Genomic DNA, 24,822 nt, shown 5'->3' with positions numbered 1-24,822 from the left:
TCTTGGATATCTCAAGTTAGAGATAAAAAGGTTTGACTGTATTTTGTGAGAGAACTTTCCATTGTGTGAAAGTACTACAGTGAAACTTGTCTAATCCAGATGTTGTGTAATCCAAAATCTTGTCTACTTTGTAAACTTTAAGTCCCTTGCAGTAACTTCAATAGTTTTAAATGTTGTCTATTCCTGAATGTGGCCTAATCTGGCCAATTTCTATGCAACCACTGGTGTTCGGATTAGACAAGTTTTACTGTATTTACTTTACCATTTATATATTTTTTTTGTGTATTTTAAATTCTATACACACAGTGTCAGTTATTATGTTCTTGCTTTATTTTCATTGGCATGATATTCTAAAACAATTTATCTGCATGAGAAGTGGTTTCCTCCATTACAGCTCAGAGATTTGTGATGACCCAACCATTGGGAACTACACGATGTGTCCCATGTGTGACAAGCGCTGTACATACTGGCATCTCTCTGACAGCTGTAACTACTCCAAGGCCACCTACTTGTTTGACAACTCTGCTACTGTGGCATTTGCTATCTTTATGGCTCTCTGGGGTAAGGCATGATATACAGTTGAACCTTGTTAATTTGGACACTTGTGTTCCTCAGCAAGTTTTATGGATTAAGGAAGTGTCCGGATTAATTACACGCATCTTTTTTAACTGATAGATATAAATATGAATTCTCTTTCCCACAAAATTCATCCACAATGTAAAGTGTCCAGTTTGTTTGTGTCTGGATTACTAAGGCTTGACTGTAATCTTTATAGTGAATGTAGAAGTACCATGTTTATAAACAGTAACTTGAGTTTTTAACATCCAAATACTTTAAGAATTTATGAAATCCCTGATAAGTATTATTTATCTGCTGTGTTATTCTTCTCCATACAGCCTCTTTTTTCCATGAGTTCTGGAAGAGGAAACAAGCCGAGATCGAGTACGAGTGGGATGTGGCAGACTTTGAAGAGGGGGAGGTAACTCTTAATTTTGCAGTACATATATGTACAGGTATATTTTTGAAGGAAGTACCTGGGACATGAATTTTTAGCTCTTTAGAACCAAATTTTTTTATATCCATATAAAAAAGTATTTTGACATTTGGGGAAAGATACTAGTTCAGTAGAACAATGAATTCCTTATATCCAATTTGCTTATAAAGTGTTACTGTATGTACATATAAAAAGAGAGAAGATAGTTTTGATTCAGAGAGATTACAAGTGGCTTTGATGTGTAGTCACAATAAACAATTTGTGCTTGCCTATGTACAGTAAAACATGCTTATAGCGAACAAGTGCCCATGTACAATAAAACACACTTATAGCGAACACACTTTAAGTGAATTGACGCTTACAGTGAAGTGATTTTCATTCCCCAAGACTTTAAAATATTTTGTTAACTTAATGATATAATGAATTAAGCTTATAATAAAGCAAAATCGTCTGTCCCTGGCACTTTGTTTTAAATGTGTTTTACTGTAATGTTTTTATTCACTAGGAGAAAAAGCATGCCCACAGCTGCTTTTTTATCCATCTGTTGCAGCTGTACTATGGCCAATAAAAATAAACATAACTGGCTTAAACAAAATTATCCTAGGCTTTTGAAAAAAAAAAAAAAAAAAAAATTTGTCTGTGACGAACCTAGATGTTGATGGAATGAGATGTGCATTTAGTAAAAAAAAAAAATTATCAGTGATTAAATGAGCTACATCATGTATATAGTACTTATGATTTTTATTTCTTTGCTGTAGGAGACTGTTCGACCAGAATATGAGGCTAGTGTGACTCGTAGAAGAACAAACCCTGTCACAAATGTACGTAAAAATTAAAATGAAAGGACAGTTTACAAATGAAACTGAAAGTATACTTTTTTGTTCAGGTTTTGTTTGTTTTTATTTGTAGAGAGAAGAGCCTTTTGTTCCGTCCTGGAGCAAGTGTTTTAGATATTTCACCAGTTTCAGTGTCCTGTTGTTCTTTGTAAGTAATGAAATCATATGCTTAATAATTTATAATGTTATCAAGAATGATTTTTAGTGGGAATGAGATTCTGCAAACCCAGTTTTTAAATTAAAAAATGATATCGGATATCAGACATTAAATTTCACATGGAGAAATGCAATTAGAAAAAAATAATGGCCATGTGCAGTATTAAAGAAGTGTTTGCTAAAATGTTCCAGATTTTTGTGGTAATATTTTGACTATTATTCATTCTATATTTGTTTGCTTCGTTATTGAACAGCTGGCATTAGTCTTGGCGGCAGTGTTTTCCGTCATTCTCTACCGTATTGTGATGTCGGCCATTTTATATGGTAATGAGGAGAACATCATTAAAACTCGTGCCAGCTTTATCTCCTCCATCACGGCAGCCTGTATCAACTTGGTCATCATCATCATACTTAACTTTGTAAGTTATAACTATATACAATATCTCACAGCCTGTATCAACCTGGTCATCATCATACTTAACTTTGTAAGTTGTAACTATATACAGTATACCACATCCTGTATCAACCTGGTCATCATCATCATACTTAACTTTGTAAGTTATAACTATATACAATATATCACAGCATGTATCAACTTGGTCATCATCATCATACTTAACTTTGTAAGTTATAACTATATACAATATATCACAGCCTGTATCAACTTGGTCATCATCATACTTAACTTTGTAAGTTATAACTATATACAGTATACCACATCCTGTATCAACTTGGTCATCATCATCATACTTAACTTTGTAAGTTATAACTATATACAATATATCACAGCCTGTATCAACCTGGTCATCATCATACTTAACTTTGTAAGTTATAACTATATACAGTATACCACATCCTGTATCAACCTGGTCATCATCATCATACTTAACTTTGTAAGTTATAACTATATACAGTATATCACAGCCTGTATCAACTTGGTCATCATCATCATACTTAACTTTGTAAGTTATAACTATATACAATATATCACAGCCTGTATCAACTTGGTCATCATCATCATACTTAACTTTGTAAGTTATATCTATATACAATATATCACAGCCTGTATCAAATTGGTCATCATCATCATACTTTTGTAAGTTATAACTGTATACAATATATCACAGCCTGTATCAAATTGGTCATCATCATCATACTCAACTTTGTAAAAGCTAAGTATACAATATGTCACAACTTTGTAAGAAGTTGACATATGCATGTATAGCAACTTTGAAAGACTTAAATAGATAATGTATCACAGCTTTGTAAGATCTTAGTATACATATATCACAACATTGTAAGAGCTAAGTATACAATATGTCACAACATTGTTAGATCTAAGTATATGTCATGTCACAACTTTATAAGATCTAAGTATCACTACTATGTAGGAGCTAAGTATTAAGAATACCCCTTTGGGTGTTGTAGGATTTGATCAGGTGACTGACTGCATGTCCTATCCCAGTAAAACTTTAAAAATATTGCTTAAATAAAGTTGTTGGATTAAAATGATTATTTTCTTCATAAAACAAGCCCTAGCATAATAAATTAGATATGTCACAAGTAAGGCAATGGTATCATTTTCTGGTATCTTAAGTATTGTTTATTGGACAGTAAATGAAAAAAAAAACAGCAAGAAACATTTCAGAAATTGATAGAAAAAAGCGATGTTGGCCATCTGAATGGAAAAAGCACCCAATCATAAAATTATGTTTAAGATTATTGTGTATTAATTTTAAATTTTAAAAAGTAACTCTGTTATGGTCTATTTCTAAATATTTGGCATAATAAAGAAAAGTATAGTGTTTGTCCACAGACATGTTAAAAATTCAAAATCCCTAGTTTTGACATTTACATCACTAAGCTAGCTTAAACTCTCACTAGATCATGCAGCATGTATATACAAAGTATTTACACTTAAGTGTATATTGTTTTATTTTTTATGCATTTAGTAAATCATGGTCTATATTAAAATATATATAGAACATGTTTGGCAGTTTGGTTATTATTAAGAAAATTATAGCATTTGTCTATGAAAGAGCAAAGGCCACTTTGGGCCTTCTTTGGCCCTGTAAATTTCAGAAAAATTAAAACTGCGTTGTTGTAGTCGACAAGGCAATAAAATATCACTTAAACCCTTGGTGACTGAATATCTATGCATTATGACGTCAGGAATTAATTGTGTCATTATTCACATATCCTGAATATTTCTTCTAAAATTGACAAAATATGATGCTATCTGAAGTGCAAATATATAATGAAAGAACTGCTTATGAAGATAATAAAACATATTTTAATTTTTGGATTCTTTGCTGAAGGTTCTAAAATACACCTGTTTTCTGCAAAATTCAAGAACATTGCAATTTTGCACAACTGGTTTGTCAATACCTGAGCTTTTTACAGGAAACTTTGTTATACAAACTGAAAGCACTAAGTCTCTACTTTATATTGATGTTGAAAATTGGACATAGGGTTTTAGTCAATAAATTGGTATTTCTACAGGGCCATTTTATGCATAAAGTGAACCTAGCTCTTTGTAGATAACCCTCATAGATATTGGATATAGCATAATGCAAAGTGAAATTGTGAGCAAGAACTTATTTTCTTGTACAATATTTTGTAGTTCTATCAAAAAGTGGCATACTTCCTGACAGAACTAGGTGAGTATTCTTGAATTTCATTACAGTTTTTTCTTTTCAGCCTTAGCCTCCTTACTACCGGCAACATAATACCTAATCTAGATGCACTAAAAAAATTTCTTCAAAATACAATGTGCTATTTGTTAATTCATAAGTCATCTTGATTAATGGACTATGTAATTTGTATAGTTTGCATGCTGTAGTGCCAATGAAGATTAGAAGGTGAATATATAACTCATCACAAGGAGTCTACCCCAAACAAAATGAAATGGTGTCACATTTTTCTTAATTGGTTTAGGAATTTATTTAATTAAATTTGAAGTTATCAGATCTATAATTTTGTTCACTTCACATTTATGATATTGAATTTGAAATAAGTGAATTCAAATTATTTTTTTAATTGTGTACATTTCACACTTTTATGTTGCAGCAAGCATGATGCACAATATTCATCGTGGATATTTATTTTATTGTAAAATATTCTTTGATTGAGCTGGGGACAAATTTGAACTGTTGATTTGTTGAAGCATGGAATATAGTTATATAATTTTAACTCCATTTTTCAAAGATTTTCAAAAGTAGCAAATCCACATTTCATTGAATTGCTTGATTTAATGTTTTTAGATTGTATTATAATTAGGGATGGCAATTTGTAACCGGTTAACCGATTACTCGGTCGGAACGATGGCAATCGATTAGAAAATCTGTAATTGGTTAATCGGAAAAAATAAAATATTTGTTAAATTGAACACATTTTTTAAAATTTAAAAAAAAAGAAGAAATCTCTGCACAAAGGATGATCCTTTAGGATTTAAAGGATCTAATTTGGACGTATATGTAATTATGAATCTCCAGATTGAGACCTTAGCATAATTGGTCAGTTTATTAGCGTTAATCACTGTGAAAACAGCATGTCGTTACCCCGACTGTCCTGTATTTCTTTAATGATAATAATTGAATCATTGAGCACTGTGAATTGATGTGTTTGTCGTTTTCAGTTTTCAATCCAATTTACATGTAATTATTAAACAAATATTGTAAATTAACGGCTACAGAGTTCACATGTAGTTTTGATTATCATAGTGAAAATGCAGAAAGAACTTTTGTGTCATCTGCTCTGGAAAATTATCAAAGATTTGCTTTTTTCATTGTTTTCTCAATATTTTATTGTCTACTGAAATTTAAATAAAAAATATGTACCCATATTTTTCTGATCCAGAATCAAGACTAATGGAATGTTTTAACTCCTATCGTCTTATTTGGGTCTATTTGTGTATATGGACAGAGCTACTTGAAAAACAATTGTCAAGAAAACGTGCATTTTGATACAATTAACCGGTTAATCGGTCTTGCGGTTAACCGATTAGCAATTCTGTAATCGATTGCCATCCCTAATTATAATTCAAGTTTGTTCTTTGATGTAGTTTTAAACATATTTTCAAAACTTAAAATAATTGTTATCAAATCTGTGAATTTTTTTAATTAATGAAAAATTACATTTTTTCTTCAAAACAATTCATCATTTCACAATGAAATTATTTAAAATATTTACCCTTTGAATTGTTGGCCGTTTTATGGAATTGAGCCTAGTGAGATTCAGCTTACCTAGTTTTTCTTAATTATGAAAAACAATACAGGGTTTTATATTTAAACACACCTAACTTTCAGAACAACACCGTACTCTCACAGAGTGGGAGGACGCCTTCACCTTCAAAATGTTCCTCTTCCAATTCGTCAACTTCTACTCTTCCATTTTTTACATTGCCTTCTTCAAAGGAAAGTAAGTCTTTATAGCTACATGTATTAACTGTATGATTCTTATCAGCACTGGAATAAAAGATTACCAGCTTGATGTGGAGCATTGATTAGCTTTATTTACTATGTTATTTTTCTGATTGACAGATTTGTAGGAAGGCCTGGGGATTACAATCGCAGTCTCCTGGACAAGAGACAAGAGGAGGTAACTCTTATATATTTAAGTACTGTACATTGTAATGAAAAATAATTTATAAACATGTATTTTTACAAAGTGTTGTATAAGGAGAAGACTATCTAAGTTTCAGAACTTGTGTCATTTTTACTTATGTTCAAGTAATTTTTCATTTAATAATTAATATACATGTACACTTGTATGATTCTCTGAAATATGTTTCATTTGTAAATAGAGCATGCATTAAAGAAATTACACATTTGATAAAAGAAAGTAAACTGTCCCATTCAGATAATTTGAAATACAGTGAAGTGGAAATTTCTACTTGCTCTTTCCATTATTTTTAAAACTTAAGTTTAATCTAACTTTTTCCTGAGAGTCTTTAATCATGTTCCTAGCTTGTTTATGATGAACTGCATTTTTTTTTATGGTAAAGATCTTAATTCTCCATTTTTCTTTTGTTTTCAGTGTGACCCTTCAGGTTGCCTTATTGAGCTCTGTATACAGCTGGGCATTGTCATGGTGGGAAAACAAATTATTAACAACCTTAAGGAGATTGTCATACCGTAAGTAATCTGTCAACAGTTAATTAACAATGTTAAGTAGAGTGTCATACCGTATGAAATCTGTGAACAGTTGATAGACAACATCCAAATTGTCATACAGTAAGTAGCCTGTAAATCATCAATTAGAAACATTAAGGAGATTGTCATACCATAAAGCAACCAATAAGCTAATAAATCAAAACTTATTCCCACTCAAAAACAAAATGTTCTGCTTACTTTCTATTGGGTAATAAAAATTCTGGCATTTGTGTTTTGTACAAATTTATGGTTTTCATACTGAATTTGTCATATTTAATCCTTAAATGTTTTATGTTTCTATATACGAGGGTTGTTAGAAAAGTTCACGGACAAGTTCTATTGTAAGCGTGCAATTTGCATTAAACCAGTAAAACTCTGCAGACAAAAACTATACACATTTTCCAATAAATATTCAAATATTTGGTGTTTTCCGATGATCCTTAAAAAATTTACAGCTATTTTATTTAGATAAAACATGCTTCACGGAGCATGTCACTTTTTAGCACATTTACATTACAAAGACATTTTTTGGAAATTCAAAATTGCACTGTTGTAGCACACAAAGATTTATGATAATTTACCTACTGCTACAATAATCATGAAACGTCATTTGGCTAAATTTTGAATTAAATTGGAGGGGTCATGACTGTTTTATCGCTAATTATAGATGACCAGTGCATAATAACAAAGTCAAGAATGGCAACATCATTGAACGTCTTGGAGCACCGCGCTATTAAAAAAAATATGTGTGCAGACTGGAAAATACCCGAAAGAGACTAAAATGTTCCAGATGCTGCTTGGAATTGCCTACACATATTTAGTACCAAAGTGTGCAAATGGTAGTAGCTTATTAAGAATGGAAGGATTGACATTTTTGATTATCAGCTCTTGTGATACCCCAATACCCCACTTATCGCATGGATGTTGTGCCTATGGATTTTGCATTGTTTCCATATACTATGTAGACATTCATTTTAAGATCTCACTAATATACGATACGCCACAATAAGACATTTCAGAAAAAAGTAACATGTATTTATATAGTTATTTGATTTTTTAATAGGAAAAAAACATGAAAAGTCTACAGAAATGAAAGATATTTAGAACTTTGAAAAGGCTTAATAAGTTTGGAAACATGTTGTCACGTCACAAACCTAACGTTAAGTGATTGCTCCGTGAATCCTATGACCGCATAGTAAAAATCATCGTATATTTTCAAACTTTGAATAAATGGACCTGATTTTTTACATACTAATAAACGAAAGTTAAGAATTTAAGCAGACATACGTCATTCTTCAAAATACACATTACATTTTCCATAAATTAATGTGTCTGTGAACTTTTCTAACAACCCTCGTACATGTGTCTAAATCATAGCAAATAAACCTTTTAAATGCTTTTGATTTTTCTCCCTACATAGAAGTAAAATTTCTGAACAAGAAGAATATTTAAGATTTCTCTTTAACATAGAACAGCAAATTAAGGCTTAATCTATGTTTGATGCAGCAAGGTAATGGTGTGGTTCCGTTCACGGCAGTCCTTGAAGGAAAAATCTGAAGAAAAAGTATACTCACGCTGGGAGCAGGATTATAATCTCGCCAATATGCCAGCTCTTGGATTGTTTGATGAATACTTAGAAATGGGTAATTATCTTGGCCTCACCCTACCCTTTGTTTCCATATTCAGACCAATATAATATGCATCTAAACTTCAGTATTTTTTGAACAATAATATCTGAAATACCAAGGATATGTTGAAGTGATTTGGAAGTCCCTTTCACATATTCATTAAATATTTAACCCTTGATATCTTGAATCCTTGGAATTATCTCAAAATTTTTTCATGGTTTCAGATAATGACATTTGACTGTATATCTGTTGTTTTATAAACTCAGATTGTAATCTTTCATGTTGATGTATCTTTTTCAATTCTTCATTGATTCATTAGGCCTTTATTGATGTATTTTTCAGTAATTCAGTATGGATTTGTGACAATTTTTGTGGCAGCTTTCCCTCTAGCTCCACTATTTGCACTCATTAACAACATCATAGAGATCCGTGTTGATGCTTACAAGTTCACAACACAGTGGAAGAGACCATTAGCTGAACGAGCTCAAGATATAGGTAAAGTTAGATTGGCTGAGTGAGCTCAAGGTATAGGTAAAGCTAGATTTGCTGAGTGAGCTCAATATATAGGTAAAGTTAGTTTGGCAGAGTAAGCTCAAGGTATAGCTCAAGGTATAGGTAAAGTAAGATTGGCTGAGTGAACTCAAGATATAGATAATGATATATAATTTTAGATTCAATGTTACTTCACAGTAGTCAAAAATAAAAGAAAGGGAAAAAACACAAAAATCAAATGTTAGACCTATCTTTCAAATCAAATGAATATAATGTTCTCTCATTAATGGTATTGATATAGAGCATAAAAAGCACATTTAAAAATCAGTTGTTAATATAATGAATTTTACTTTGATTTAATATTATTTACAAAATACTTGTCACTATAATGCAATTAGAATAATAATGATGAAGAAAAATTTCTTTCATCAAAATTCTTATCAAATTGTCTTTTTAAATTACAAAATCCTGTGATAATTTCTATGATTATGTGATGTAGGTATTTGGTTTGGAATCTTACGAGGAATCTCGGCAATAGCAGTAGTTTCAAATGTAAGTTACAATCTGTATGTATATATTCTCTATCACTCACTGAACAATGACTTGTATATTAATACTTACTGTATAAATGTTTAAAAGTGTTTAAAATTTTAGCAAGACACAAATATGGCAATTTGTCCTTTAAAACTATTATATAATTATATGAAGTGAGAGGTAATTTTAGCTCTAGACTTTTGTTTTGTGAAGAAGGAGAAGTATTACCTCCAATATCAGCACTGTTGCTAATAAAAGATGTCAGCCATTCAATTATTTTTTCTTGCACACAATCATGTAATAACACAAATCTAGTTGAAGGCTACACATACCATTAAAAAGTTTAGAAAATCCATGCATTTTGTAGATACATGTATTTTAACAATAAAGAATATATTTCCTGAGATTCCAAATTTTGTGTGAGTATGTTTAATTTATAAAAAATGGGTACTTTTCTTTATTTCAAGGCTGCAATCATTGCGTTTACTTCGGAGTTTATCCCTAAGCTGGTCTACTATTATGGCTACAGTCAGAATCATACACTGTCCGGGTACACCAACTTCAGTCTGTCTGTGTTTAAGGTGCAGTACTTTCAGCCTCAGAGTGTCCCTGATGACAAGAAAATCAGTCTGTTTGGCAATGTAACTGAATGCAGGTCAGTAAAAGTCTACATTAATATACAGTATACAGTTAAACTTTGTTATCTCCAAGTTGACGGGACCGTTGATGAACTTCGAGATATCCGGGGGTTCGACATATCGAGGTTTATAATTCAAATGAACTCCAAATAAACTTAGTGCAGTGAACATGTACTAAATAGTAAAATCTTGTCAAATTCCTTCTTGTTTGAAATTCTGTATACGATTTCTTATATATACATGTACATGTATTTAGCAATAAAAAGATTTTTACATCCTCTTTATAATTCACAAAATAAAAACTTTGTATAATATGCACAGAAGTATAATCCTTCTACCAACGCGGCAAGTCAACCGCTAGCATCGTTTCCCATGTATACATAACCGGATATCGTCTATGCATTGTAAATTTAAAACCGGTTGCTGTCAGAATAACGAAAATGAAATATACATTTTCTTATATTGAAAAAACATGTTCTTACATGTATAATCAGTTAAAAGGAAATTATTTTACCATAATAAAATCAAATGCAAAAGAAGAATCACGCACTTTTGTCTAACAATAGAACAACACTGAATCACAGGGCACTACAGCACAAGTTCTCACTGCGACACACGCTCACATGATGGTGTGTACGGACGATTGTAAATTCTGAACGCTCAAATAGGAAAAAAAATTCTAACTGCATTAAATTACAGAATTTTGTTTTACTTCCATGTTTATAATTTTCACTTTCATTTGCATAAACTATGTATGCACGCATATTTCACAGCATTAGATAGCGATTAACAAGACCCCTAAACGTACCCAAGCCACAATACAATTAAAGTTGTCATCCACACGTATGCATTAGACTAATACACACAACCTTTTCTTGCATAATTAAAATCAAGGTAAGCCATACATACACTTCGTATAATTATCGCGCTATTATCTGTTGATCACAGGAACACAGGTACATGTAACCCGAGCGTGACAGACAGGTGGGTGATATCAATAGAGCATTCAGTTTACCTAACGGACTTGATCATCAGAACGGAAAATTATCCTGACTTCGAGATAACGCATGTGATTTTAAGGAGTGGGTACACAATTTTACTTCGAGATAACCGGGGTATTCGACATTATCGTGTTCGACATAGAGGGGTTTATTTTAATCATTTATAAAGCAAAATCCGTCGGGACCGCGGCCTTACTTCGACATATCTGGGGTATTCGAGATATCTGTGTTCGAGATTTCGAAGTTTAGCTGTACTTGTTTTAGGATATATTGATATAGAAAACAATTTTTGGAAGGGGAAGGGTCACAACCAAACAACAATTAGAAATTTTTTTTCATGCAAAAAATAAATAATGAAATTCATCATTTTTGTTCAGGGAGCCAAACCATTAGCAAGCTCTGTTTTCTATTGTATAGTATTTGTTGGTACAAGTATATGAATACTTAACGCATAGACCGAGGTGAAAGTAGAGTCAATTTCTATAAATAAGTCTTGCACGTTTTTTTTAAAAAAAAAAACATTAAAATTGGTGTTTGTAAAGAAGAGTTTAGACATTCTTATTGACATCCAGTATGATGAAGTAATCAAGGATTATAACTAGCTATTGCAGAATTTGATATATGGATTAAATTTAAATATGGTTTGTTTTAAGATCTCAAGAAGGCATTGTCTTCTTTGGCCATAGAATAAATATATGTACAGATCTGTAGATTTAAATGTATGTATAATGAAGAATTTGTCTTTCTCTCCAGGTTTTATTCAAACCTTTTCACTCAGTGTGACATGTACAGTAAAACTCGGTTATAGCCAATTTGTGGGGACCTGAGAATTTACTTCGCTATACCCGTAATTTGTTATATCCGTATAACAAATTCATTAAAGAATTCATAGCGACTTCGCAATATAGATTTTTTTCCTTGAAGTATGACTACCAAATGTATTTAGGGAAGTATAAAATATAAAATTTACCTTGGAGTTCAAAAATTTTCGGATGAATAGTGATCTAAATATATATACCGGTACTTACACAGTAAATGTCGGTTCAATATTTTAAAAACTAAATTCTTTAAAAATTCACTATAAAAGTTGTAAATTTCGTTATTTTTAACTTCTAGGGGACACAGAATCAGTTCGCTAGAACTGTAAATTCATTATATCCAAGTTCGTTATATCCATATATAATATTTTACAAGGAATTGTTAAGAATTTCGCTGGGGATTGCAAAAAAACTTCGCTATATGAGTTTTACTGTATACTTTATTAGTGAATGCAGTGAATGTATAGAAAGTTAATGAATGCTCTTGGTTATATTTTATTTTGCAAGTATTCAACATTATAAATTAACTATCTTATTGCTTTTTGTAATAAGTTTATTGCTTTAAAAGAATAATTATAAGGAATGTGTTCAGCTTGCTGACTTCAGAACCACAAGTTGCTCATAGATAAATATGTAATCCATTCCAGGTACCGTGGATTCTTTGCGGAAGATCCCAACATGCCTGGGGAGTATGACTATACAATGGCGTATTGGCACATCGTTGCAGCTAAACTTGCTTTTGTTGTTGTTTTTGAGGTTAGTCCTTGCTCTTTCCTAAAAAACATATCCTAACATATATTTATATATGCTGGTCATGGTGATAATTCATGCAAATAGAACAGATATTGGAAGGGGTTAAAGTTCTCTGGCATGCAGCCCATCTAGTAATATTTGTCTTATGATTTATTCAAAAATGGTTGCTTTATATTTGTGACAGTAAAAAATCTATTTACAATATTTTGCTTATTAGCTCACCTGAGCCAAAGGCTCAAGTGAGCTTTTCTGATCAAAATTTGTCCTTTGTCTGTCGTCGTTGTCGTTGTTGTTGTAAACTTGTCACATTTTCATCTTCTTCTCAAGAACGACTGGGCCAAATTCAACCAAACTTGCCACAAAGAATCCTTGGGTATAGGGGATTCAAGTTTGTTCAAATGAAGGGCCACGCCCTCTTTCAAGGGGAGATAATTAGGAATTAGTGAAAAAATAATGGCATCATTTAAAAATCTTCTTCTCAAGAACCACTGGGCCAGGAAAGATGAAACTTATGTGGAAACATCCTCAGGTAGTGTAGATTCAAGTTTGTTCAAATCATGACCCCTGGGGGTAGGGTGGGGACACAATGGGGGATCCAAGTTTTACATAGAAATATATAGGAAAATATCTTTAAAAATCTTCTTCTTAAGAACAGCAAAGCCATGATTGGTCATATTTTTATGGAAGCATCCTCAGGTAGTGTAGATTCAAGTTTGTTCAAATCATGACCCCTGGGGGTAGGGTGGGGCCATAATGGGGGATCAAAGTTTTACATAGATATATATAGGAAAATATCTTTAAAAATCTTCTTCTTAAGAACAGCAAAGGCATGATTGGGCATATTTATATGGAAGCAGCCTCAGGTAGTGTAGATGCAAGTTTGTTCAAATCATGACCCCTGGGGGTAGGGTGGGGCCACAATTGGGAATCAAAGTTTTACATAGAAATATATAGGAAAATATCTCTAAAAATCTTCTTCTTAAAAACAGTAAAGCCATGATTGGTCATATTTATATGGAAGCATCCTCAGGTAGTGAAGATTCAAATTTGTTCAAATCATAACCCCCGGGGGTAGGGTGGGGCAACAATGAGGGATCAAAGTTTTACATAGAAATATATAGGAAAATATCTCTAAAAATCTTCTTCTTAAAAACAGTAAAGCCATGATTGGTCATATTTTTATGGAAGCATCCTCAGATAGTGAAGATTCAAGTTTGTTCAAATCATTACCCCGGGGATAGGTTGGGGCCACAATGGGTGATCAAATTTACAGAGGAATATATAGGAAAAAGTCTTTTTCTCAAGAACAGAAAAGCCATGATTAGTCAAATTGATATGGAGGCATCTTTGGGTAATGTAGAATGAAATTTGTTCAAATGAGGGCATCCAGGGGTAGGGTGGGGCCACAATGGGGGATCAAATTTTTACAAATGAATATATGGGGAAAAAATCTGCTGCTCAAGAACAACAAAGCCATTTGTTATATTGATATGAAAGCATCATCAGGTAGTTTAAAATTCAACACCCCCCTCCCTGTAAACTTTTCAATACTGTACTGATATTGCTTTTTTTCCTAGCCAATGTGCTCAGGTGAGCGATGTGGCCCGTGGGCCTCTTGTTACTTGTTGACACAGTTGTTTTTTTCTCTCTGCCCACCTTTGAATTCAGTTTAAAGTGTATATTTATATACCTTCAGTGATGATAGCTTTGTTATTTTTTTTTCCAGAATTTAGTGGTGTTTTGCACATGGCTAGTGATGTACTTAATTCCAGACATGCCTTTTAAAGTTAAGTTACAGATGCTCAGGGAAAACTTTTTGGCCAAGGAAGCCTTGTTCAATGCAGACACAATCCAGAAACAGCGAGAACAACGGACAAGGGAGGAGCATTGAAGTGGTGCAATTAGATATTGAATATTTATATTTATGTTCTACTTAATTCGTATACATAGTTTGTATTTAACAATAAGTTAGTAGAAAAAAATATGTGTTCTCTTAGTAGATCTTTTGAAATGTCATATAATGAAGCATTCTCCCTGGGATTTGATTTTTTTTTTATATATAGTTTTTCCCCCTTTTTCCCCTCAGGCAAACTCTTTGTCTTTATTGATCAAATTTATGTTTTGAAAAAAAAAAAAAACTTTTACTTTGCTGCTGGTAAATAATTACTGAGTTGCTGAGCAAATGCAGGATCAACTTTTTGATGTGTAATTTAAGGAAATTGAGGTTGACAGAGAAACTGAGGATTGAAAAGCTATGTATGTCTTTTAGCATCCAAATTTAATATTTTCACAATATTTTGATGTGGAACTTAATGTACTGAATTTTCACAAATATTTTTGCAAGGCCTTGATTTTATATAGAGAGTAGTCATTTGGTATTTTTGAACCAAATAATATTCATGAATTTTGGTTATTCTTGTATTTAACCTATGAAGCAATGTATAAAATTTAGATAGCAAAAAGTCTTGCGTAATTATGTGAAAATGAAGTTCTTGCAAATAAAATGTGATTTTTTAAGTATGTAATATCCTGTTTAATATAAACTGGTTCAAAGAAGATTACTAAACATGAGACTTTCACACTTTTATTCAGGATTAATTTGTTGGTTATTGTTAAAGCTTCTTTAATTGATTTTTTTTCAAAAAATAAATGCAAGAATTTTACGCAATTCTGAGTATTTTAATTTTATTCCTGAAAATTTACAAATGCATGGAGAGTTTTCCTGATGTTTATATAACATGTGTTTAAAATTGACACAGTTTAAATAAATTATTTGGATCATTGTTTATAGCCTGTCCTTTATATACATTGTTCAAAGAAAGCAATATTTAAAATGAAAGTCTTAGAACAAATTTTGATACCAAATTCTGCTATATAGAATGGTAATTAAATACACAATGACAGATTATGTTTACATTTTGTGTGAATTATTATAAATATTAATATTTATTTCAACACGGTAAATTTCCATGTCAGGAAATACAGTTTCTATTTTATGTTTTTTTTTTTACTGTATTTAAATGTTGTACTTTTTAAGAATGATAATGTCATTGTATGTAATCATTGTTATTTAATCAGAGAAAAGGACTTATTACTTCAGTAATAAAATGCTTTCTTTGGTTGTTAGTGCAGGGATTAATGTTGCAGCCGTTGCAGAAAAATATGTACCGGTAAACCGCGTAAGGGGGTTATGTAGATCTTTCTGCAATAGCTGCAATGTTAATTCCCTTACTAGCAACCAAAGAAAAAAATTTATTGATTATATTTACATCTATGTAAATAATCATATAGCGTAGGATTAAGTATGTTAAATATTTTATTATTAAAATGTACATTATTGTTTCATTGATGGAACAGCCACTGCTCAAGAAATCTATACAGGTGGCTTGCTTAGAGGTGTTTACTGACTGATTAACAACAATGGTTTGCTTAAGAAATAAACGTGATAATATTTAGTAGAATGATGCAAGTATTATCTCTTTAGAGTTAACTAATTTCATCTATTTTCAATTTCTCAATTGGAAGACAATGTTCTTTTTATGGAGAGGTAATTAAGAAATATGGAAAAATATACTAAGGTCATTGAAAAATCCTTCTTCAGAACCACTAGTCCAGAAATGACAGATACATAACGGTTGCCTATATTAACTTAAGATATATATGTATTGAGAAAATCTTAAAATTTTACATTCTTAGGAAAGTAAAGCTCAATGCAATCTTTCACATAAGAAATGTATTGATGTCCAAAGCAGGACTCGGGTGCTATTTCATCTTACAAGCATCAGTAAACAGTGAATTGAAATTGTTGAAGTATTGACTGTTTCAATTGTATACATGTACATATTCATATGTTAATAAAATAATAATAATAATAAAGAAACAAATAATGATACAGGTGAATTTTGAGACACCCATTGGCCTCTGATCTTTATTTTATTAGATAAAAAATACTTCTGCTGATATTTCAGTTAAGTGTTTTATGGGACCATATTTGAAAAGAAAATGAATTTAAAGTGGTGTTTTCACTGTACCTCTGTGTTTACTTTGTGTAACGTGTAGTGCCTTAATACAATAATGTTGAATGTTACTATACTTTATATATTTACTTTGAGTAAAAAAATAATCCAAACTGATTTAAATTTAGTGCAATATTGACTTGTAGGTATTTTTCACTTACTAGAACTTTATCTGTATATGTGCTTGTATTTACTTTTGTATTAAGTAATTTTCTTTATATCCGTGTAATTGATATGTTATATATGTTAAATAAATATGGTAATGTAATCGTTATGTGATACAATACCTTTACTGTACCATTTGTGTACTTTTGGCAATTCTTTACAATCAACATTATTTATGTCATATCTAACTTGTAGAATTTCATGATAGAATAATACAAGTTTAAAAGCAAAAAGTATGTATTTGACATTGTTTTTAGAATATAAACAGTCCAAGACCACTAGGTAGAAGAAATGCACAGAGTTCACTAAGGAACCCTGTCAAAATCTACTTCATTGTGTTTATCCTAAATTGAAATAAGAATTGTTTTTGAATCTCTGTGTAGTTAATTAAAGCAAGAATATCGAGTCACTATTTTATCTATGAATTGATCAAATGAAAAGGTTGATGTTAATGAAAATGGATCAGTCTCATAAATATCAAATTGTAGACAGGGCAAATAAGCATGAACCCATGGTAACCAAAGATGGAATCGGTTGCTTTGGAGGAGTGAGCATCCCCTGTCCACCGGTCATGCCCGCAATAAGCCCTCTCTATTGATCAGGTGAACGAAATCTATAGGACGTGTTACTCTGTGTACGACACAACGATAGGATTAATTTGCAAATAATGTTATCATAACGATCTTAGGATTAACGATTTTAAACAAGAGTGTTGAAAGATTTGTGACATCAACATAATTGTCAGTAGCGTGCATTGATTAAGGAGTTGATTTGTACTCGGAGCATGTTTTGTGTAACGAATCAGCCGGGAGACCTAAACACAATATGATGATAAAGTAAAGTTAATATGTAAATAAAGGAAGTTGACGACGAAAAAAGATAAAGTGATTCCATTTGTCATACAGTTTAGTTAATACTTGGCCATTAGAACGTTTGTAGTTAGTCTCTTAAATCATTTAAAAAATATATGGTGTCTTTTTTTGCTTTCACTTGGATATTTTTAGCCGACATACCAATAAATATAACTTTTTTGTTTACAGAATTGATACATTTTCTTCAGTTGTCATTGTAACATGAAAATAGTTTTGATTCATCCTATATAATTATCAAACACCTAATATGGTTTTATATGTTTAAACTCATTCTCAACACATTTTTATATGTCTGAATTTTTATAAAGGTATGGTTGAAATGCTCTCACTAACAAAGTTGTAGATATCCTCTATAAAATTATTAAATGGAATAAGAGAAATATAAGAAGTTATATGTAAGGTCATAGAGAGGTGAAGGTCAAAAATAATTCAAACATTTTAATTTCCCACCAGTTTGTTTGTATTAAGTTCATTGATAAAGTTGATAATACTATTAAACCAAGAAAAAAAATTAAGAAAAGGTTAGAAAAGCTCAAAGTAAAGTTGGAAAAGCCAAGATTAAAGTTGAAATTACCGACTTTAAAGCTGGAAACGCAAAGATTAAAGTTGGAAAAAACAACTTAAATGGTGGAATTATCGACTTTATTGTTGGAATTTCCAACTTTAAAACTGGAATTACCAAATTTAAGAAACTATAAAGTTGGAAATTCCACCTTAAACGTTGGCTTTTCCTACTGCAAAATTGGAATTTCCAAATTTAAAAACATTACTTGTCACAAAAATGCCTCCGGTAATAGATGCTACCTTTTTTAAATTGGTTAAAAATCGGTGATAATTCAGTTTTTTATACAATAGACAATAGTTTATTCTCATAAACTGTAACAACAGTATATAGAGGATATTACAAACATAAATTATTTACAATAAAGCATGCGTGAGAAAAAGAAAAACATTGAAAAACGACAGTGTCATAAACCAAGAAAGCCATCTCTTTCAATTATTATACCAATAAATTTACAGTTAATCAGTTGATCTTTACTATTTAAATTGAATAATTGTTCGAACTTAAAAACATAAGGATTTGTATAAAAGTACTTGGGCAAACATTTAAGTCTAGAATATGTATAGGAAGCCGAAAAAAGTACAGAAGTTTAGAAACTATGGACGACGTACAAGGACGGACAAAAACAGACAGCAATGTCATCTGAGTGACTCAGGTGATCCAAGAATAATGTTAATGCATTGGCATATACAAGCATGGTAGCCTCATCGCTGGAAAAATATATCTATAATTTTACATCATGCCAGTTCCTTAAAAAGAGAAATGGCCTGTATATTAAATGTTATGTGACTTGTATCAGGATTGTATAAAGAAATAATGACAAAATACATTTTGCTATACTGCATTGCTCAACACGAAATGTAATAACGCTAAATGTAATAAACCGGGATTATTGCATTTTGCGTTATTACATTTTGCATCGATATCAACGCAGAATGTAATAACGCAAAATGTAAAAACAGACTTTTTCGGATTATTACATTTTGCATTATTACATTTTGCGTCGATATCAACGCAAAATGTAATAACGCAAAATGTAATAATACGATTTTTGCGTCGAGATTAAGAAAATGCAACAACGCAAAATGTAATTACACACTTTTGTCAGTCAGATTGAGAATAATTTTCAATTAAGTAGTAGATGAAGAAAAAAAAAAACGGAAAGAAAATAAAACAAAAGGAAAAAAATATATGCTAATTCTTACATTAGATCTGATTTCATGATATATTGATTTCATTAGCCATTTAAAATCGGTTGATATCAAATCATAGGTGTTGTAAATTAGAAAGAAGCGTGCGCACGAGTGTGTTTATGAGTGTCGTGCGCGTGTGGGTGTGTGTGTGTGTGTGTGGGGGGGGGGGTTATTCCGTTAATGAATGTATCAGTTGAGTTTGCTTTTGCTTTTTGATAACCACATGCATTAAATTTCAAAAAGAAATATATTTATTTCTACTGACAGGTGTAAATATAGCGGAAAGGGAGTTTCTTGACAATTAAAATTTCATTTTGTTTCACAAATCATGTGCATTGCAGACCAGCTTTATAAAATAAAATTTTCTCTCTCTCTCTTCAATAATAAAATGAATACTTTCTGCATGCCCATTTTTTTGTATGTTATTTAACGTCCCTCTCGAGAATATTTCACTCATATGGAGACGCCACCACTTTCCGATGGAGAGCTGCAAATCTTGTCCTATACTCGGCACTTACGGCCATTAAGCAGAGAGGGATCTTTTTTCTTGCCAGCACCTACTGCGACACGGGACCTTGGTTTATACGGTCTCATCCGAAGGACCGGTCTCCACGTCCCACAGGGATTCGAACCCGCGACGTAAGGATCAATTCCTTACGTCGCGACTCTAGAGCAGACGCTCTAACCACTGCGCCACGCGGGCGATTCTGCATGCCCATAAAATACAATATGATCAACATACGAAGTAGCCCCCCCCCCCTTTCTCCTCGCCAGACACACATATGTACTTCTAATTTGCTTACCAATGAACACATGCACGTCGTATATGCATATCAAGAGCTTTAAATAGTTTGGTAATCAAGAATGTCAGTTATGGATATATAATACAGACTGATTCATGAACAGACATGTCAATCAAAGTTAAATTAATTTTTATAAGTATTCAATTAAAATGTTAGAAACAGAGTTTAAAAAGAATATACAATTTGATTTAGTAATGTCCGTAAAAGCCGTCACGTTTGTCTCATAGTCATAGGTCTGTCTCTCTATTAAGTAAAGCGAGTGTCCCCATTGTTATACGTATTGTTATCGTATGTTTAAATCAATTTTGCGCATGTTCTGCGTTAAACACAATACAAAAAAATAATTTTGGTTTATTACATATTCTTTTATTACATATGTCCTTAACTCAAAAAATTAAGTAACGCAAAATGTAACAACCAAGAAGTGCATTATTATATATTGCGCAAATTTCAACGTAAAATGTAATAACGCAAAATGTAATAATCCAAAAATCGTGTTATCACATGTTGCGTTATTACATTCTACGTTGATCTCGACACAAAATGTAATAACGCAATAAGTAATAATCCCAATTTATCACATTTTGCGTTGTTATTACATTTTGCGTTGTAACACTGCATTTTAAAAATCGATGTTAAAAATCCCTGTTATTCCCTTTATTGCTCGAGTGCATTCGGTGCATTCAAACACGGTGTATTTTAAAATTGTCTTGATAACGAAAGGGTAGTATTGTCACCTGATAACTAACCTTAATGTATGTGTACATCCTATTTTTCTACAGCAATGATTTTTTTTATTGTTTGAAACTGATTTAATATATAGTTGCACTTTTAAAATTTCATCATATTGCAATTAAATCTGTTCAGAAAGTTGTTACAATAGATCAATAAATCATAGGCGTTTTTAGTGTTATTTTTATCAACAAAACTGTAAATGTGAAGGTCAATTGATGATTCAATATCCAGATAGTAGAAGTTAATTGCTTTGACCTGTATTTTATTAACTGTAGATGAAAAAAAAAACTATTGAAGTGATACCTGTAATGATTTATGAAAGAAAATACAAACGAGAGGAAATGATTTGAAGGAGTAAGTAAACATTTCTAATCAACTTTCGTTTTAAAATATTCTTCGTAAGATATAATTATCTTGATTGCCATTACATTAGTGCATTACACCATGATTTTGCATTAAAAACAATAAACGATCTCTTAAATTCTAACAAAATCAAATGTCAGAAAAGGTTTGTAAATGTATTAAGACATGCCTCTACATATGTATAGCAGAAATATTTAAAAGAAACTAGATGAAATCCCGTGCAAGCGCGGGGAATTAAATTTATACCACTGACGACAGAAAATATATATTTGTAGAATCTACTGACAGCCTACAGGCTTATAGCAGGAAGAAATACTTTGTTTAAAATCCCGCATGAAGTACATGAACGTCTCCACCCCCCCCCCCCCATCCCCACCCCTACCCCACCCCTTTCTGTAAATACTTGAAAAATAACAATTTCGTTAATTGGCGTTTTATTGTGAAACATGTTATACTATGTTATGCATATTGTACTTCGGCTGCTCTTATTTCATTTCCGTCAAGGATAAAAGCAGCGAATATGCACATTTTACTGATAAACTGCATGATTTTTTTTTTTTCGGGGGAGGGGGGGGGGGGGACAATTCACAAATACTTGGGTCTTGGTTTATAAATATGTATGTACCTTATTTATACGTAAAAAATGTAGTTTACTTTTTTTACATATCAATAGGGTACATACATATTTATAAACCAAGACCCAACTACGGGGTCTGTGTAAAAATTAGTTTTTAACGCCCTATGAATAGGCCGGGTATTTGATACAAAAGATTGTATTAAAAAAAACCTGAAATGTATTGATTAAAGCACAACATTTTGCACAGCTTTAATTGTATTTGAACAATACCTTATTCGTTAATTTTCTCTTTTCATGTTATCAAGTTTATTACGAAGTACAAATTGTACTTCAGGTTCGTTGCCACGATGCTCTCAGTATGGAATACATTTATTAGAAAAACCTACTACATACATGAAATAGTCTTTCGATATATAAATATATTCAAAACTTATAGTGTTATCAATGATTTACTATTATTTCATTGACCATTCATACAAAAGTTTTTTTTTCCCCCCAAATGATCGCCTCGTTTTTCTTTTTAACATCGGGTTCGATGCTATATGATGTTCTAGAAGCTTCCTTCAATATTAAGATCGGTGAATGACGAAAATAATTTGCATATTTCCCTCTTTAATCGGTTATCACAACTTATTTCTTTTATATCATTTAAATCAAGTTTTGATTGAATAATTCAGTGATAACGTTTAATTCAATAAATGAATGATTGCTTGTTGTCAGTTTCATTAAAAATTGCTAGTATCTTAGATCCGCCAACCGGAAACGCCACCGTACTCACGTTTTTGCTATTTCATGGCTGTTTATAGAAAATAAAAGTAGACTTTCAATTTTATGTACGGGTGAAATCTAAATATAGTTTACGCACATTATCTCGTATCTATTGTATTGTTAGAGGAGTAAGTAAGAACTCTTGTTCACCCGTTTCGGAGTTTATTTGCAAAATTTATTAATTTATAAGTATAGATGTGAAAAAAGCGTTTTTACAGCCGTTTCCATGGGTATAATATATCAGTGATATAAAAAAAATCATGCAATATTTGCTCTTAGTAACTAAACACATTTCATCTACTACTATCAATCAAATTGTACATCCTATACCCAATTACTCACACTTTATCTTGAAAGGGAATATTTGATTATCACTAAGAAAACTCTGGTTTGAATTGTTACTAAGCTGTAAAAGTAGTTATAATGAAAAAGAAATTATGCATCTGTTTGTATTTTGAAATTCCTTCATGCATTTAGAATAAAATTTATTACTTAGATGGAAGTGAGAGAAAGTATACTTATTTATGAACAACTATTAAAAGTTGTGGGGACTCTTCCTTAGGTATCCAAGAATAAATAAAAAAAAAAATTAGGGATATCAAATCGGTCAATATTTGATAATCGGTTACTCGGACGATTTTCCGATCGAGTACCCGGGTACTCGGAAAAAGTACATATAAAAAATTGATGATTTTTCAGAGACCTGTTTACCCCCATCAATTTTTTCCATGTACATAAACATCGAGCCCAACGAAAACGAATTTTTGTACTTAATTTATGTATCAAACAAACTCAAATTTTAAAGACATAATCAATTAATACACCAATAACTACAAAATTATTGCTTGACAGTTTTTTTTTAGGAAGACAATTTGATCAACGGAAGAGAAGGACGCAGCTTTGTAATGATTAGATTTGTGAAAGAGAATATCTTTGGGAATGGACATTGTCGTGATCGCGAGTCGTATATTATTTACATTTCCAAATGTTTTCTTTGTGACAACTCTTGAAACTAGTGTCCTCTACAAAATTTAGAATTTTTCAATTGTCATATACAAATTTAAATGGAAAAAATTCTAAATTTTGTAGAGGACACTAGTATTTACAACTTCAACCGCCATGCATAAATTATCCCACATTTCCAACTGCCGTTGATGCTCTGGCATATCCAACAAACTAGACAGTGATTCCTTAAATATATGGTTGTTTCCCCCCGTATACGCTAAATTAATTATGCACAGCTGACTTTTTACATTTTTGTTAATCTTCGTTTATTTTTAAATATTTCTTCATTTTTGAATTTGTAGGGATATTTCTACGTATGTCCGATTTCGCTACCGTAACATGCTAATTAAATAATCTAAGGACAATTAATAGATCATAATTAAACGATGTTCATTGAAAACAAATAATTAAACCATCCAAAAATTAGGATCACAAGAGGTGAGAACAGCTGTATACGGTGTCCAGTGATTGGTCACGGTAATTGCTCTATATACATATACATCATTACATGTACACAGCCGCAGGTATTTACTGGAGTAAGTGACGCTAATTATTGTATAGACATGGATAGTCATATTTAAATAACATTTTTGAATAAGTTTTTAATAAATATATGCACTTTGAAATATGAAAAAAAATATACATCCGAGTAACCGAGTACCGATTTTAGTATTCGATACTCGGACGTTCGATCGAGTTACCGGTTAACCGGGTACTCGTTGACATCCCTAAAAAAAATATAACAAATCATTTTCCAGAT

General features: G+C 31.5%; 1 protein-coding gene across 4 annotated transcripts in view; it reads left to right on the top strand.

Annotated features, from left to right (window-relative positions):
• The window catches only part of LOC133201535 (anoctamin-4-like), a 40,693-nt gene extending 25,747 nt beyond the window's left edge, over positions 1–14,946 (top strand). For all 4 annotated transcript variants that reach the window (XM_061337337.1, XM_061337336.1, XM_061337335.1 and 1 more), the window contains 15 exons: positions 395–561; positions 897–979; positions 1,753–1,815; positions 1,904–1,978; positions 2,241–2,405; positions 4,610–4,646; positions 6,294–6,405; positions 6,528–6,585; positions 7,024–7,121; positions 8,646–8,782; positions 9,110–9,262; positions 9,759–9,811; positions 10,261–10,448; positions 12,898–13,006; positions 14,730–14,946. In XM_061337337.1, coding sequence (XP_061193321.1) covers positions 395–561; positions 897–979; positions 1,753–1,815; positions 1,904–1,978; positions 2,241–2,405; positions 4,610–4,646; positions 6,294–6,405; positions 6,528–6,585; positions 7,024–7,121; positions 8,646–8,782; positions 9,110–9,262; positions 9,759–9,811; positions 10,261–10,448; positions 12,898–13,006; positions 14,730–14,894 — 1,663 coding nt within the window. In that variant the 3' untranslated portion in view covers positions 14,895–14,946. The remainder of the gene's footprint in view (positions 1–394; positions 562–896; positions 980–1,752; positions 1,816–1,903; positions 1,979–2,240; positions 2,406–4,609; positions 4,647–6,293; positions 6,406–6,527; positions 6,586–7,023; positions 7,122–8,645; positions 8,783–9,109; positions 9,263–9,758; positions 9,812–10,260; positions 10,449–12,897; positions 13,007–14,729) is intronic.
• Positions 14,947–24,822: the final 9,876 nt, after the last annotated feature.

The sequence above is a fragment of the Saccostrea echinata genome, unplaced genomic scaffold (genome assembly GCF_033153115.1).
Source record: "Saccostrea echinata isolate AGI-Se365-2 ecotype Australia unplaced genomic scaffold, CSIRO_AGI_Sech_v1 ptg000044l, whole genome shotgun sequence".
Lineage (NCBI taxonomy): Eukaryota > Metazoa > Mollusca > Bivalvia > Ostreida > Ostreidae > Saccostrea > Saccostrea echinata.
Note: the sequence above shows the minus strand (reverse complement) of the source record. Positions and strands in the feature narration are given on the sequence as shown.